The sequence below is a fragment of the Oryza brachyantha genome, chromosome 2, assembly GCF_000231095.2.
Source record: "Oryza brachyantha chromosome 2, ObraRS2, whole genome shotgun sequence".
Taxonomy (NCBI): Eukaryota; Viridiplantae; Streptophyta; class Magnoliopsida; order Poales; family Poaceae; genus Oryza; species Oryza brachyantha.
In genome coordinates, this window is record NC_023164.2 from 4,010,166 (window position 1) to 4,027,458 (window position 17,293).

At 44.4% G+C, this 17,293-nt stretch overlaps 1 protein-coding gene and 1 pseudogene across 1 annotated transcript; one reads left to right on the forward strand and one right to left on the reverse strand.

Moving 5' to 3' along the window:
- Positions 1-5,051: 5,051 nt before the first annotated feature.
- On the forward strand, positions 5,052-11,236 carry LOC102716657 (annotated as a pseudogene).
- A 539-nt stretch (positions 11,237-11,775) lies between these two features.
- On the reverse strand, positions 11,776-17,293 carry LOC102716936 (lipoxygenase 2.3, chloroplastic-like). The gene is made up of 6 exons (XM_006648353.3): positions 16,960-17,293; positions 16,577-16,842; positions 16,263-16,500; positions 15,850-16,185; positions 15,337-15,422; positions 11,776-13,373 (listed from the first exon to the last, which is right to left on the reverse strand). The coding sequence occupies exons 1-6, from the start codon at positions 17,291-17,293 to the stop codon at positions 11,940-11,942; spliced, it is 2,694 nt and encodes an 897-aa protein (XP_006648416.1). The 3' UTR covers positions 11,776-11,939.

Consider the following 17,293-nt stretch of genomic DNA (forward strand, 5'->3'; position numbering starts at 1 on the left):
TATTAAGAAATTTAAGGGATAATCTACAAATTTTACAAAGGGAGTTTATGGGGGTAACGGCACCACTATTACATTCCTTTAAAGCAGTATAAATATCGACGTTTGACATTTCGTATGTAGGCGAACAGGTGAAATAAATAGTTCTACTTAATTTTAATTGACTTGCTTACTGGCTCAACAGTCTGTAATTTGAAAGTGCCCAGCCAATATAGGCAGGCTATAAAATGGTGAATCTGTTGTGAATGGTATGGACAGCTGATATGAACTGTATGTTTTGAACTGAAGAATATAAACGAAGTACCTGTTGAATCATTGCTCGTTCTGCTTTGCAGATTGTCCAACTTCAGTGATCTGAACAAGTAGGAGGTCTCTGAGCAATAAATCCTGGAATAAGAACAGGCAACACATGGTCAGCTACTCCCTTCCAAGTAACCGTGCATCACATAGCAAACGAGCCTATCATTATTTTGTGAAGAGCACCAACATCTCTACTATTTTTCTCTGTTCCACATTACAAAACTTTTTGATCTTGCTTTGTGTGCTAATAAATCTATACACATATATAAAATGAGGAACGCTTCGGTGCATTACTTGTAATATAATACTGCCAGTAGAACTAATCTCGTCCATTGATTTTAAAAAACATTTTTGTACTTTGATTAATATTAGATTTGTATTTATTATTTTTTATCACATTATGCACGAATAAAAAAAAGCCCAGCAAGACCCACTTAATATCCTAGTAAAAAAGACGATATTACCCTCTCAGAATTCTACTACACCTAAAATTGTTGGTAGTATAATTTAATCACAACCGTCCAACAAAATTAGATCAGCGGTCTGAATTAAATTATACTATAAGTAATATGCACTGGAGTCGGCCTCATATAAAATATATACATTGATACATAAATAAATCTAGTTAAATAAAAAAGTTTTATAATATAAAACGAAGAGAGTATTATATAAGCATGATAGGTAAAAAAAAATTGGCTGGACACCACTATATCCACAGCCCTAACACATTCCATTATGGCCCCGTTCGGTAGGTAAGATAAGTTATCTTATCTCCCTCGTTTTCCGTGCGCATGTTTCACGAACTGCTGAACGGTGTATTTTTTAAAAAATTTTCTATAGGAAAGTTGTTTTAAAAAGTCATATTAGTCTATTTCATATTTTTTTAATAATTAATAATTAATTAATCATGTACTAATCTATTACTACGTTTTCCACACCGGATAAGTTACCTTATCCACCTTCATAACGAACGCAACCTATGTGTGTGAGCCTATGCAGTCCATGCACCCATATCCGTTGTAATGTATGAATATGTTACTAGTTGTATATAGCATATCCCAAAAAAAAGATCAGTCCACACTTCAATTGACATCACACACTGAATGTTAATTCAGCTCCAACACGATATATTTCTCTATAAGTTCTATGAAAAACATGCCAACTTTGGACGGAATAACTTTCATTTGATAAAGGATTGGTACATATGTTAATCAATAATAACCATGAAATTTCTAAAATTAATGACGTCAAAGGTTAGCAATTAAGCAACAGGTAAATCTGAATTTAGAACTTAGATATAGAATTAGTCTTCTCATTATTTTATATTTCTAAAAGGGAACCGGCTATTTTTGTGTTAATAAGAAGGAACCACAAGAAACACAATTTTGGGTTCAGGATCCGAAAGCCAGGTTGGTTTTTGGTTGGGTGAACGTCCTCACACTACACCAACTAAACTATGCTAAGCTTTCTCCCGCCTTAAATTTGTACGCTAAAAAGATTTTGCTTTGATCATAAAATTCTTCCAAAAAAATATTTATTTTGTTTGTGTAACATGTACTTGACTTATAAGCTGCTACTCGCATTAAACAAAATCAGATTTATTACAAAACTACTACTCCCTCCGTTTTATAATGTAAGACTTTGTAGCCTTACCTAGATTCATATGGATGTTAATAAATCTAGACATATATATAAATTATATACATTCATCAATTGATGAATTTAGACAACTAAAAAGTCTTGTAATATAAAACGGAGGTAGCAATTACCATTGGTACTCCTACTATAGATGACCAAATGAGCCGTTTGGCATGTCCCTGCCTAGTCATGACAAGGGCATGGCCCAATGACTGTCAAGCCGGCACGATCCAACCGTCTTCGTGTTATGTAGTCATGATATGACCTAATTAGACCTGTGCTGGCCTAAAGATACCCAACCCATTGTATTCATATGTGGTCAGGCCGACATGCTATGTTGAGGGAGAGGCCCACACATGGTCACCAGCAAAACGCAAGTTCTTCGCTTGGCTACTGCTACAAAACTGCATCTAGACAGCAGATCGCCTACAACAACGACAATGGCAAAATAAATACTTCTACCATCTGTGTTTACGGAACTTAGAAACAACACAACATCTCTTCAAAGACTGCCTAGTAACCAAACGGATCTGGAGGGATCTCAAAAGTAGAGTACCAAGCCTAAACCTCCGTGTAAATGATGCACATGACCGCTAGTCATTGCAAGACTGGTGGGCCTCAACAATAAAGGCAACAACCAAAGAGAACAAGCATAGTGTCAAATCATTGATAATGTTGGTTGCTTGGGAAATCTGGAAAGAAAGAAATAACAGAATGTTCCAAAGGATGGAGAAATCAATAAATGACTCGATCAATCATATAACAGAAGAAATTGGTCTCTGGTGTGTTGGCGGAGCTCGACACCTGTCAAGCATTCTTAGGTTAGGCAGGGGAAAATACGCATGCAAAATAAAACAAAATTCGAGCACAGATGTGCTGAGACTAGTTCTCTCAACCCCTTTGATTTTGCTGGATCTTGCGAGACATCGCTCTGTAACTTGTAGTTATTCTCTTTTTCTTAATACAAAGTCACTCTACTGGGGCTTTAGAAAAAAGTGACCATCGGGTCGTGTTGTGCCTAGACCATGCTAAATTTTCGTGTCTTGAACTGGGTAGCCCCCACTAGCCAGTACTCAAGCGCCCACTGTAACTCCTACTTTAAACTCCAACAAAAAGGCTATACACATACGACGATTTTTGTACGACACTGAACGGACGGACGAGACGGAGAGCACGTCGCAGGCACAGTGCATGCGCACACGAATCGGAGGGAGGTTAGCCATCGTATCGTACTCCAAAAGTGGTACACTTGTAATGGTACGCGACCCCGAGACCCGCACGACAGAACCGAAACCAAACGAGCGGCCGCGTCGGATCCTGCGCTTACCAAACCGTATCTCAGCCCCGCGCCGCCGCCGGCGAGCGGGCGTAGCGAGAGGCCTCCCTCGATCGATGGCGCCGGCCGGCCGGCCGACCGGAGCGCGCGGGCACGGCGCGGAGGCGCGATGATACCAGCGCGTAGGAACGGGGGAGCAGCGAGCGATCGCCGCCCCGCCGCCGCCGCCGCCGCCGCGAATTAAGGCCGGTGGGTGGCGCGGCGGGGAGGGCGGAGGCGTGAGGTGAGGTGCGCCGCAGCAACAGCGCCGGCGAGCGGGGAGGCGGTGAGCGTGGGAAGCAGCACAGCAGCCATGGCGATCGATCGGAGGAAGACTTTATAGGGCGAGAGATCTTGGGAAGGGGGAGGAAGCTTCCGGGGAGGTTTTCGCTACCGCCGTGACTATTATTTCTGTTTCTTTCCTTTTTTTTTTACTGCAATGAAATGGAATGCTGTTTTGCTCTACTGATTTTATCCCATCTTTACTCTTTTTTGGGTACGTTTTAATGGCATAATAAGTTGCTAAATCTGCTGGGGCATTGAAGTAGTGATGGCAAATGGGAGCTTACACTTAACCTCAATTGGGTTGGTGGATGCCAACATGGGGTATTTGAAACGGACCAATACAATCGTATCGTGCAGGGAAGTCTAGAAAAGTGTTTCATGTATTTATACTATCTTTGTATTTAAATACATATCGTTGAGGACTTTAATATGTTATTGTCATGTAGCAAGCGCATGCATGCATACGGGAGCATGCAAAAGAGCGTATGATGTTCAGGTCGTCCAAGGCCCCAAAAAACTGGAGAGTACTTAAAGTCCATGAAAACTTAGTCAATCTTATTTATTCGCTTTTGTTTATACTTATAAGACAACATTCAAAATTTTAACATTAAGAATATGTATATAAATGTTTAGGGTTTTTCAACGTAGTTTATTTTTTAGCTTTTATTTTCAGATGGTTAAGAAACATATATAAAAATTTCATTCAAAAAATATTTTTTATTTGTAAATATGTTGGTCTTTTCAGGAAAAAAAATGATAAGGGCATATATTTATAAGATTCAGCTCATATCGCCGATGACAATGAAACACCACGTCTAGTGATTCTTTTGACGTCCGTCGAAGCTGCCGTGCCGCTGTATATCTCAGCTTTATTTATTTTTTAAGGTCTTTGTTTGTATTTTGCTCACGGACCTCCAATTCACGGCGACAATCCTAATGATGTTTGGGGTGGTGGTGGATGTCTGACACTTGGTACCTAGAATAGATGGTAAACGGACGATGAATAATAATTGCCCCAACCGTCACCGTTAACGTTCCTTAACGGCAGAATTCGCCATGCCGGGCCATTTCCCGCCCCAGTAGCAGTAGGCAAGCAACGGCATCTCACACGCCCGGCACGTGACGGGTGGCCTCCTTGCTTCTTCCCTCCTAAAGCGAGAAGCCTCCGGAACATTTGAAAAACCCTAAACCCTCCTCTGCCCCCTCCTCGCGATTCCCCGTTGCTTCTCCGGCCGCTTCGTGGGGGAGATTCGATCTTCCCCTACCGGTGGGTTTCTCCAATTGTCGGGCGGATTGCTTGGCCCGATCGCGAACCGGCTGGTCTCGCGGATTTGGGGGGTGGGGATCGAGCATTGATTTCGAGCGGCGGCGTCGGGAGCAGCAGCGGCGGGTTTTCGGAAGGTTCGAGAACGTTCTGGTTGGTGTTTTCCTCTCCGGTTGCGCGTGCGCGGGTTTAGCTCGATCCGGCCTGGATTTCGCGGCGATCGGGCGCTGGATTTGGGAGGGTTCCCGCGGAATGGCGGCGCGTCCTCGCCTCCTCGCCGCGGCGGTGATGTGCGCCGCGTTCGCCTCCGTGTCAGGCTTCACCGACCCCTCCGATGGTGAGTTTTCTCAACCCCTACTCTGCGTTGCGGCGATCGAGCAGAGCAGTTGCCATTTGAGGCCTCTGCTCTGAGCTCGCGCGCGCGCGCGAGGTCTGGTCCGTGGCTCTGTGCTGGTGTGACAGCGCAGCCATTGCGCGCACGCTCCAGGGTGCACGCGTATTGTGGTTGGCGAGCGCGAGCTTGTGCCAGTGCGCGTAGTTGTTGGCATGGTCGCGCGATGATTATCTAAGCGTGCTCACACTTGGTGTTAGTATTCGTGTTACTTCTGGTCTTGGCCACATCGATCAATGTGATTGTGTGCCCGTGTCGAAGTTGCCTTTGCTTAATGCCTTCGTATCATGCCGTTTTCATGTTTGTGTATGATCGACTTCTCAGCCTTGTATTTAATTTTCTGTTGTGCTTGGTTGTTCTACAGCTTTAGGGCTTTGGGAATTATATCGAAACTTGGATTCTCCATGGCAGCTTTCTGGGTGGACATTTGGGGGTGGTGACCCCTGTGGCGGCGAACAAGGACCATGGCACGGAGTCCTTTGCAGGGATTCGTCCATTGTCGCTTTGTAATTCTCCTGTTAATCTTAACCTAGTGATCAATTTATCCTGTGACTTTGTAGGGATGGTTAACTGAGTTGATGAATATTTTGCTGTTCTTTTACTCATATGTAGAAATATTAGTGGGCTAGGGGTTGGCGGCTGGCTTGGCCCGGAGATGCTCAAGTTTTACTCTTTGAAAGCACTGTGAGCTTTTTACTACAAATATTGTGATATCTGTAAGTATCTCATGATTCTGCAGTTCTTTTTTCAGTTTTTAATTCCTTTGCTTTGCTGAAACATGACGACTGTAGGGATGTGAGCTTCAATAATATCTCTGGTGAAATCCCGCACAATTTGCCCCCAAGTGTGGAATACCTGTACATTCTCTTTGTCCTATGGTTATCCCCCCTTTTAGCTGGGTTAAATACCAAATATGAACTGTGATCGTAATCACGATATGTTGTTCTCCTGTAGAAATTTCGCAGCCAACAGGCTTGAGGGGAGCATACCAGCGTCATTGCCATGGTTGCACTCCCTGAAATATCTGTGAGTACATTTTTCTCAATTGGAGCACTTCTTATAATGAACTCTGGTTCCAGAATCAAATAACTGCCCTGTAATATTTGCTGCAGGAACCTCAGCCACAATAAGCTCTCTGGAATAATTGGTGATGTTTTTGTCAACATAGAAAGCTTAGGAACAATGTACAGCTCCGAGAATTTAATTTCTTTATCTCTTGAGTAAATGAATTATTTGTTGTACTTTAGCCCACTACAACATGCCAATTCTTTCATCCGAAACATCATTTAATACTTACATGTACAAGAGAAGCTTCAGACATGCATAATACATATATTTATGTTTCCTAGATTTTCTCCCTCCGCTATTCTACATAACTGCATTTCTTAGCCACTGTAAAAAATGCATGTTTTATTGCATTCACATAAGCCTCATGGATCATTTGATATAATAAGTTTTTACAGTCTGTTTGTTTCTATTTTTGCATCTATGTCCTCTATGGGTTCTTAAAAATAATCTTCAAGCTCATTTAGCCTGTTAATATGGGCACAAATAGTTCCTTTGGACCTACTTGCAATTCTAATATAATTCGCCATGCTAATTTAGTTATATATCTTACAGTAATTTGATCTTTCATTCACTGTACCTCAATACCTCATGTTTGTTCCCCTTCGATTGCAGGGATTTATCATTCAACTCTTTCAGTGGGGACCTGCCAACATCATTTAGCTCGTTGAAGAACCTACATCACTTGTAAGAATGATGTGCCTTAACGCTTTCATGCACAAAGATGCTGCAATGTTGATAAATGGTTTCTTTTGCTTTGGTTTTACAGATACTTACAGCATAATGAGTTCACAGGATCGGTTATTTTGTTGGCAGATCTTCCTTTATCAGCCCTGTAAGAAATTTCAAATGGATTTTATCCTTCCTTATATTTTCCATTCTCATCTCTTAAAACTGACATTATCAACTGGTTGCAGCAACATTGAAAATAATAGCTTCAGTGGTTATGTGCCTGGAACTTTTGAGTCCATTCCTGAGTTGAGGTATTGGATTCTGCCTGATAACCCACTTTTCCTTCAGTGGTTATGTTGCCTTGACTTCATATCCAGTTGAAATAAATGACTAATCTTACATTCCAGGATTGATGGAAACCAGTTTCAACCAGGATTCAAACATGCATCTCCCTCATTTACTGGGAGTGCTCATTCACCACCAACTCCTCATCGACATCCACATCCACATCCACATACACATCTACATCCACATCCACCTGCATCTTCATCTCCACCACCTGTGTCCCCACCTCCGCCAGCAGTTAAGCCAAATTTGAAGTACAAACCAGAACCTTTGAAGCCTTCCTTAAGCCATTCTTCTATGTACAACCGTAACCAACATAGGAAGTCACACTCTCGAATGACAGCAGCCGCGGTAGCTACTGTTACTTGTACAGTTATTGTGCTTTTCATTGTTGGGTTTGTTCTGAGAAGCTGCACGCACAGTCCTAAGAGCACCGTTAACAATGTCAAGTCTCCATCTGCCAATGTGGAAAAAGGTAGCACTGGAACTTTATTAGTTTTAGTATAACCTATTTATGCAATTGTAGTTGATTAGTAGACATATTCTATCAGTTCTTGTTCATCAGTTAATATTCATCATTGTGTAGGGATCTGTAAACGATATCCAATCATTATATATATACTTGTTTTCCATTCCTGCATGTTGTATTCTAATGTATTTATTGGATAGACTTACATTCTTTCATATTGCTGGAATTCATATATATCATTTTACAGTTCCTAAAACAAATGATGTTCTGTACTCTTGGAATTCTCTTACGAATGGTGGTGAGACTTCCTCTAGTGATGTCATTAAGCCTGAAAGAGCTATGAAAAGAAGAGTTTGGGCCAAGACATCCAAAAACTTTCTAACTGCAAAACAGTTTCAAGCTGTTGACATCTTGGCGGCTACCAGGAACTTCAGTAAAGAATGCTTTATTGGTGAAGGTTTCACCGGTCAAGTTTACAGAGGTGATTTTCCTGGCGGCCAGGTATCATACTGTTAGTACCCTGTTGGAAAATACTATTGTTAGTTTGTTACTTTTGGAACAAGCTCTCGAGTCTAATTTCTACATTTGTTTGAGAGTCCTATACTGAATTGTGCTTTATCTGGTGTATTGACTTTATGTTAGTGCTATTTTTCGTTCATTAACTGCCCATTTTCCTTTTCTTATCGGCAAGAAAGTTTGTCTTGCTTCTCTTGCTCTTGCATTGTTAACGGTTTTCTTTTCTTGCTAAACTTTAAAATCCAATGCACAAGGAGGATGCAATTCAATTCCTAGTCTCGTATGCAACTTTCTGAAATCAGTATCAGAACAAAGATGTGATTTTGTTCAGTGATCTATCAAATTTATCATCTGCTAAATATTAAAGGCACCGACTTTTCTACAGATTATTTACCTGTCTTTCAATATGTATAACATGTATTTCTTCTTGTACATGTAGCTTCTGGCTATCAAGAAGATCAACATGGTAGATCTGTCATTATCAGAACAAGATGAGCTCACAGACATGCTTGGGAAAATGTCCAATTTGAAGCACCCCAATATCTCTGCGCTTGTGGGCTACTGTGTCGAGTTTGGGCACTGTGCACTTCTATATGAATACGCGGAAAATGGCTCTCTAGATGATATTTTGTTCTCAGCAGCCACAAGGTCCAGGGCTTTGTCATGGAAAGCTCGGATGAAGATTGCTCTTGGAGTTGCCTATGCATTGGAGTAAGTACAGTTTGTGGGCATAAATTCCAACCAAATCATCTAGCGGTTTGTTTTGTACTTCAGGGTATATGCAATTACGCATACCTCAATAGTCTTGATGGCTTTCTGTTAGTTGTTTGCCTGAAGTGATGTCAATTTTTAGACATACTGGAAGCTTTCCTGAAAATTTGAAGCCTATGCTCATCTATGCAGATTCATGCATTTGAGGTGCTCTCCTCCAGTTGCTCATGGAAATATTAAAGCAACAAATATTTTGCTCGATGCTCAGCTCATGCCTTACCTAAGCCACTGTGGATTAGCCAAGTTAAGCCAATTTGTCAGCGCCATAAGAACGGTCAGGCTTACTACTTTTCCACGTTATATTGGATAGTGTTCTTACTTTTGTATGAAATCATTAGTGGGTAGTGATGGTGATGTTGTTAATGTTCACCTGAACAATTCTAGGATCACATTGTTGTCGTGTATTGCCAATCTCTTGGAGTTCTTTCCGCATACTTAACAATAAGAATTTGAATTCTAGACCAAGAAGGATGCATTGAGAAAAAATGTTCCATACAGTTAGCTATGTTTAGGGCAATGGAGTTGGCCTGGTGGTGGTGAGGCTGTTTAACCTCCCCACCTGCCTGGATTCAAGTCCTAAGACCAAGGGTCCAAGGCACTGGGCTGGTGCTTATGCCCTTTACTGAATGCTATAACTCTTGACCATTTTTAAGAAAAAATAAATTAATAATAAGCCAGTTTAGATCCATACTTCTGAATGTCATGATTGCTTATAATTGCCTCACCCAAATTCCAAGCTAGGTTGCTGGATAGACTCCTACATATCAATAGTGTTATGCTAAAATCGAAGCAAGCTGCTCATCTCTCCCCCTTTGAATATTTGAAGAGATTTGCTCTAGTCTAACATAAATTATCTCGGGGTACCGGTACCTCACGGTATTAAATTATTTTTCACCATTGGATCTAGCTGAGCAGGATGGACATCGTTAGATCCAACGATCAGAAACGATTTGGCACCGTGAGGTATCGGTACCTCGATATATTGTTTGTTGGACTAGAGCAAATGTCATATTGAAACATGTGTGTCTCTAGTCCCTACTGGAAACAATCGAACAACCGTGCTCGGTGCTCCCAATAACAGTTCCTCACCTGAAAAGACAGGACTCAGAAGTTCGTAACAGTGCTAAAGGCTATGCTGCCCCTGAGCTTACTGACCCAGCAACAGATAGCATCAAGGCTGACATTTACAGTTTCGGTGTGATTTTGCTTGTGCTTTTGACTGGGCAAAAGGCCTTTGACAGGTATATATTCACATTTTTTGCACAAAATCTGTAGTCTGGTTTTCTAATGAAGTTTTTTTCCCTCTTCAGTTCAAGAAGGCAGAATGAGCAGTTTCTAGTTGATTGGGCATCTCCTTGCCTCCATGACTTTGATTCTTTGGAAAGAATAACTGATCCAAAAATACACGCCTCTATGCCATCTAAAGCTGTCTCTACATTAGGCAACATCATCTTACTCTGCTTCGAGGTAATTATCCATTTTCTTTTTCAGGTACACATTACTCGATTTGAATTGGTTTCCTTGCGGATACAAGTCAAGCTGGAAACTGAAACACTCAGAATGCTTAGGCCGCGTTCATTGGCACACGTTAGTTAACTTAGGTCCCTCGTTTTCCGCGCGCATGTTTCCCGAACTGCTGAACGACGTATTTTTTATAAAAATTTTCTATAAGAAAGTTGTTTTAAAAATCATATTAATCTATTTTATGTTTTTTAATAATTAAGAATTAATTAATCATGTACTAATTTATTAGTCTGTTTTCCACGCTGGATAAGTTATCTTATCCCATCCTCTATCGAACGTGGCCTTAGACTCTGCAGCTAAATTGGAATTGAAGGGGGGATTATAGATGGAAAAAGTGTAGATACTACTACGTATAATCCTTGTGATTGCTGAATTTATTAAAAGGATTTCGGCACACTTTTTTTTGAGATCATCACTCATATTTCTTCCTTCAATGCAGAAATCACCAGAGCTCCGTCCGCCAATGACAGTCATAACAGACAAACTACTGAAGCTTGTCCAGTCGACGGGTCTTCAAAAGACAAGCACGACACAGCACTTGGAGGTTGATGCTCAGGAACCCTCTTTCAAAACAACCAGACCGTATTTCGAGCTATCCTCTACTGGTACCTCACTTTCTACTTCCTTTTTTTTTCCTGTTCTTATACTCTTCATTTCGAAAACTTATTAGATTGCTCTAATTAGTCAGTCAAAGTGCAACCGGGGGCTGCATCACCCAGAGATAAAGCCCCAATTTTTGTCCTCGAGAGTACTCAAGTGCGTGAAGCGTCGAATTGATTTCTGCAAACCCTGCAAGTTTCAATCGGTGAAAATGTGAAACCCAAAGCTGCTGTGCCGAGACGCTCTTGACTGCACAACACTTGAATTTTTTCATCGTTGGCCACGGAGAACTGAGCAAAACAAAGCCTGTTCTCTTGCGCACTCTGATAGAAATTTAGCCATGCTTAGCTAGATTTACGTAGGAATGTTCTTTCTAGTGAACTCGAACTAGGTTAATCTTCCCCTCTCTGGTCACTTTAATATGTGGTTCTGCACCCTAGAAAGATACGCATCCTGGCGGTTCCAAGGCTTAGCTGTAGTTAAAATTGATATGTTCGTCAGCCGGTGCCTAGTGGCCAATGGACTCTATCAGCATGACATGACAGCATCTGATATTCTGATCTGCCCCGGTGCTGGTCCTACTGAACACACAATGCTGCTCGATTTCTTGGACCGTATATAGGTACGTGCTGAATCCACCAGATCTCAATTTCAACACAACCTCTTCATACTAATTAATGGCATTCTAGCAACTCAAACACACTAGCAAATGCCTCCTGGTGCTGGTGGCATAGTGTTGGTACATGGTGTGGATGGAGAGATCTGGAACAGAGGCAGCAGAGCAAAGTCAGATGGAGATGCTGTTTGGGATGCCTCTCCCGGTGACCCCCGGCGCGGAGAAGGGCTTGAGCAGCTCGTACGGGACGACGCCGGCGCCGCACCTGTTCCTGAGCTCCGGGTCGTTGTTCCGCTCGTCGACGGTGCCCTCGATCTCCTTCATCCTCCCGGCGAACTTCTCGAACGCCGCCTTGATCATCGGCTCCGCCAGCCACGCCGGCTCGGCGTGCTCCCCCATGTACTCCTCGTCGGGGGAGTGCGCCGACAGGATGTCCAGCGTCGCCATGATGGTGATGGCCTGCATCTGCGTCGGCATGGCGTCCAGCAGCGCCTGCTCGGGCCTCGCCATGAACTTCCTCATCTCCTCCTCCTTGTTCTCCTCCACCGGCATGTTCTTCCTCATCACCGTCGGCCGGTTCGGGAAGTACCCGCCGTAGTGGTACTGCCCGAAGTTGACGGCGGCGTGGTGGCCGGAGGTGACCCACATGATGGTCGTCAGGATGCCGACGAGCCCGTCGCGGGTGTCGACGGCCGGCCACCACGGCTCGTCCCTCTTGTCGGCGTGCCCCCTGGTGCGCACCTCCTCCCACCACTCCTGCACCTCCTCGTCGCCGGCGACATCCTCGTCGGACTTGTAATAGAAGTGGATGTAGTCCGACGCCCACTGCCTGATGGCGTTCCAGACCAGCAGCCCGTCGTTGGCGTACGGGTAGTCCTTGATGGTGAGCTCGAGCTCGCCGTCGTCGCGGCGCACGGCAAGCCCCCGCCGCAGCAGGTCCTCGGGCAGCGCCTCGGCGTCGAAGCGCCACGTCGCGGCGTAGGCGACGGAGCTGAGCTCGACGGCGTACCGCCCCGGCCAGAAGGACTCCTCGATGATGCCGTCGGCGTTGATGAGGCTCTCCCTGGCCAGCGCGTTGATCTCCATGGTGTAGCGGAAGTGCGGGTGGAGGAGGCGGTGCACGGGGTGCATCCGGCTGAGCCGCCGGTTCGCCGCGATGATGTACGGCTCGACGCAGCAGTGGGTGCGCAGCCAGTGGCTGACGAGCTGGTGGTAGCCGGTGTCGTGGGAGAGGACGTGCGCCTTGGCGAGCTTCCACAGCCACGACGAGGTGGCGTCGGCGCCGTGGACGAAGGCGCGCCGCCACTGCGGCAGCGTCGGCGACTGCGGCCGCGTCAGCTCGATGGCGAGCGGCCGCAGCGTGCCGGCGTCGGTGAGGAGGAAGACCGTGCGGGAGCCGTAGAGCGTCGTCTCCGGCAGCTCCCGGACGCGGTGCACGTAGGGGAGGAGCACGTCGTGGTAGTCGAGGATGAAGAGCCGCCGCTGCGCCATGGCCTCCTCCACCGTCAGCGACTCCACCATCTGCCCCTCCAGCACCTCCTTCGTCAGCGCCGACTCCGGCGGCCCGTACACCTCCGGGTCCAGCTTGCTCACTATCGGGAACTCCTGCACTCGCACGTGCGTCGCCATTAAACTAATTAATTCGTGAGTTATATATACTGGTACGACTATATTTTAATAGAAAATACTGAGAAAAATTCATTTATTAACTATAAAGTGCAAATGAACCGAAATCATAATGTTAGGATTTTTAAGCTTGAAGATGCACACCTAAATTTGAATGAGCTAAATGAATCTTAGGATCAGATAAGTACACAAAATAATAGTAAGAATCTCAGTAGCTTGTTTACTGTATCTACCACTAACTCATATATATACTTGTAGATGAATTATAACTATAAAAGTATTGTATTGATTTTTGGAAATAGAAACTAAACTACAGGGAAGTTAAAAAAAAATTGAGTTTGGGGGAGCCATTCCCTTGCCAGTCCCCCCCTCTCCGCCATGGGTACTCCCAACATATTTTGGACTGTCCAATTTACATCATAATGATCAGATGGCATTCGTCTATGAAGTACTACCAACATTTTATATTGTAAATCTTTTTAGTCTTGCTTAAATTCATTTATAGATAAATAATTTATATATATGTCTAGATTCATTAGCATCCATAAAAATCTAAGCAATGCTAGAAAGACTTGTATTGTGAAACCGAGGGGGTAATAAATTCTAGAAAAGAAAGACATAATTTATAACTGCCTAAGATTTGATGCACATCATCTTTTCGCTTTTTCAAGGAAAATGCTAGAGGATATATTTGCAAATAGAAAATAACTTGCGAATAAAACTTTTATATACGTATTCATAGCTATCTAAAAGCAAAGATTGAAAAATAAACTATGATGAAAAAACCTTAAAATCAACTTCAAATTTAAGGTTGAAAAATTCAAATTTTGTTTTATAATCATGAACAAAAGCTAAAAGATGATGGTGATTGCTGCCTATGAAGTAATTAGGTAGTTAATTCATTCCAGTTCAAATAGCTGTCGTGGGATCTCGCCAGACATTTTTCAAATTCGAAATTTTGTGTGGCAAATTTAAATCTTTAGCATTATATGTATGTACATATGGAATGAAAGTTTTAAAGTATATGCTCAAAACTGTGCGATTTAAATTTGATTCTAGAATATACATACACAATATATATATGCGATTAAATACTTAAATATCAAATTTTGAAACACGAAACTTATTTTGATTGTCATATCAAACTTTAGATTTTAAAAGTTGTCATATCAAAGAACCAGCCACACTAACAACCGTTTGCTTAGTAAGTACTACATTAGATTTTTTTTTCATTCTTTGCATGCAGAATGAGCAACTATGGCTATTAATGCTTTCCTTATTTATTGAGGAGGAGAAAAATATATTATTTAATATATAAAGTAATTTTAAAAAAAATCAATGGTCAAAATTTGTTGTTGTCTCTTACCTACCTATATATAGATAAAAATAACATCCCCTACAGGATTAAAATCCATTCTCCACTACCGTCTCTGTCCTCCCTTTTTGAATATGTCATGTCTCCGTTTTGAATGTATTATGCTGACGCTGACTTTTGACATGACATTTGGCCTTATAAATATAGTTTTTGTTGTTATAACTTGTTTTTATCAAAAATACTTTTAACTGTATGACTCAGTATGTTTTTACATATTACACTAAATTTTATAGCTAAAGATAAATAAAATGAGTGGTCAAACAACTTAGTATATCTTTTCATATCTGCACTAAATATTTATTTATAACTATTATTAATAGTCAAATTTCATGTCTAAGTGAGCAGCGTAACATGTTTTAAGAAAATGACAAACTATGCATTTTCACAATTAATTGCCTGTTTTGTTGTGTGCTTAGAGGGTCACAATCTAGTAGTTTTCTAAGACTGTTCAGTAAGTAGGAGAGAACATTCTTTCTTATTCGGATGAAAATGACGCGTGTCGAACGAGAGCGCGATCAGGCTGAACAGTGTTAATTGTGTGGTTGGGACCGGGAGCGGCGGCGCTACCGTGAGGAGCTGGATGCAGATTGGGTTGACGCCGGCGAGCACCTGCCTCGCGAACTCCTCGTCTCTGAACCACGAAAACCTATCTCCTGCGACCCAATCCATTTTATACATAAATTTATTAAGGTTTGCTTCGGTTTAATAAAAAATAATAAAAAGAAATACTTTAAGGTACTGGTACCTTGTTTTTGACAGTTGATACGGCATACTCAGCTAGATTATCCAATGGTGAAAAATGATTTGGTATCTCGAGTTACCGGTACCTCGAGGTAACCGGAGCGAATCTTAAATTTATTAAGCACATATATTGGTCGACCGCTTGAAAATATGAATCAATCAATCAATTTTATTACAGGTTGAATTAATCAAACCAAGTAGTCTGTGGACCAGTATAAATCTTGAAGCAAAGATTTTAATTTATTTTGGTTAATTAACCGAAGAACAGATCAATAATTTATCTTTAGCTATTAATTAAGGTAGCTCATGCATGCATGTGAGAATGGAGGAGGGACGTACTGTCGAACATGTCGGGGACCTCGAAGCGGAGGACGTGGTCGGTGGTGTCCTCGATGAGGCGGACGACGCGCGGGATGACGCCGCCGACGCCGCCGGCGGAGGCGCCGGCGGCGTTGAGCTGCGACGGCAGCGGGATGCCGTCGCTGTAGAGGCCGTCGATGGCCGGGAAGTGGGGGAACCTCACCTCGTGGTTGGCCAGCATCGGCTCCAGCGCCGGCAGCATCGCGTGCAGCCCCGACCGGAGCGTCGTCGCGCTGAACGTCAGCCCCTTCACCTCCGAGAACTGCTCGTCCCGCGGCACGTACACCGCCCCCCGCCGCCTCTCCGTCGCCGGATCTACGCATGACGTCATATCGATCTTTCTTGGTCAGGTTAATTAGGTCAAGCTGTGATCGAGATGGGTGGTGGGTTACCGATGATGGTGCGGGGGCGGCCGGTGCGGCAGCGGCGAGGGTAGGGGTTGTCGTCGCCGCCGAGGACGGGGCGGAGGTGCTCGATCTTGTAGTCCGGGTCGCCGAGGTCGTTGTAGACGTCGTAGTCGTAGACGCGGTCGATGAACTTGCGCTCGCCGGTGCCGTCGCCGCGCAGCGTCTCCAGCTCCTTCTTCCTCAGCGCCTCGATCCCCTTCGGCGTCTGCGACGGCAGGTACGACTGCATCGATGGACACGGACAGTGGTCAAGCTCGACGTGTGCGTGCGCCGGCCATGGCGGCGGTAGGGTAGGGTACCTTGACGGTGAAGAAGACGCGGCGGTCGGGGTTGTCGAACTTGGAGTGGACCCAGGAGTTGCAGTCGAAGGTGACGGCGGAGGAGTCGTCGGCGCCGGTGACGAGGCGGATCTCCTTGATGAACATCTCGCGGTGGTGCTCGTTCTCCACCAGCACGGCGCCCACCGGCCCGAACGTCGCCGGCACCGTGAACTCCGCCGTGTACTTCCCCTCCGTGAGCGTCTTGTGCGCGAACGCGCTCACCGTCTCCTTCTCCTTCCCCGTCCCTGCTCATCGCGATCCATGGCGAAATTAGCGTAAGATCGAATCCATGGACGTGTACGTGGTTTTGTTGATTAATTAATTTGCGTGTGCAAGGATCGATGAGATGGATGGATTCTCACTGGCGTCGAGCTCGGAGCTGACGAGCTCGAGGAGGAGCGTCTTGCCGAAGAGGTCGCCGAGGTCGTCGATGCCGCGGGCGAGGTACACGACGCCGATGGGCGGCTGCACGGTCACCGTGGCGGTCACCGTCAGCGTCCTGTCCACCGTCACGGCCGACACGCCGGCGGCCTCCTCGATGGAGCTGCACCTCGCCGACATCCTCCCGCCGGTGCCTGCACCTCGCCGCTGCAGGCTGCAGCAGGCCGCCGCGGCCCCGAAGAGCGGCGAGCCCACGACGCCATTGCCGCTCGTCCTCGCCGGCAGCAGCACCAGCGGCTGCTTCAGGTGTATCAT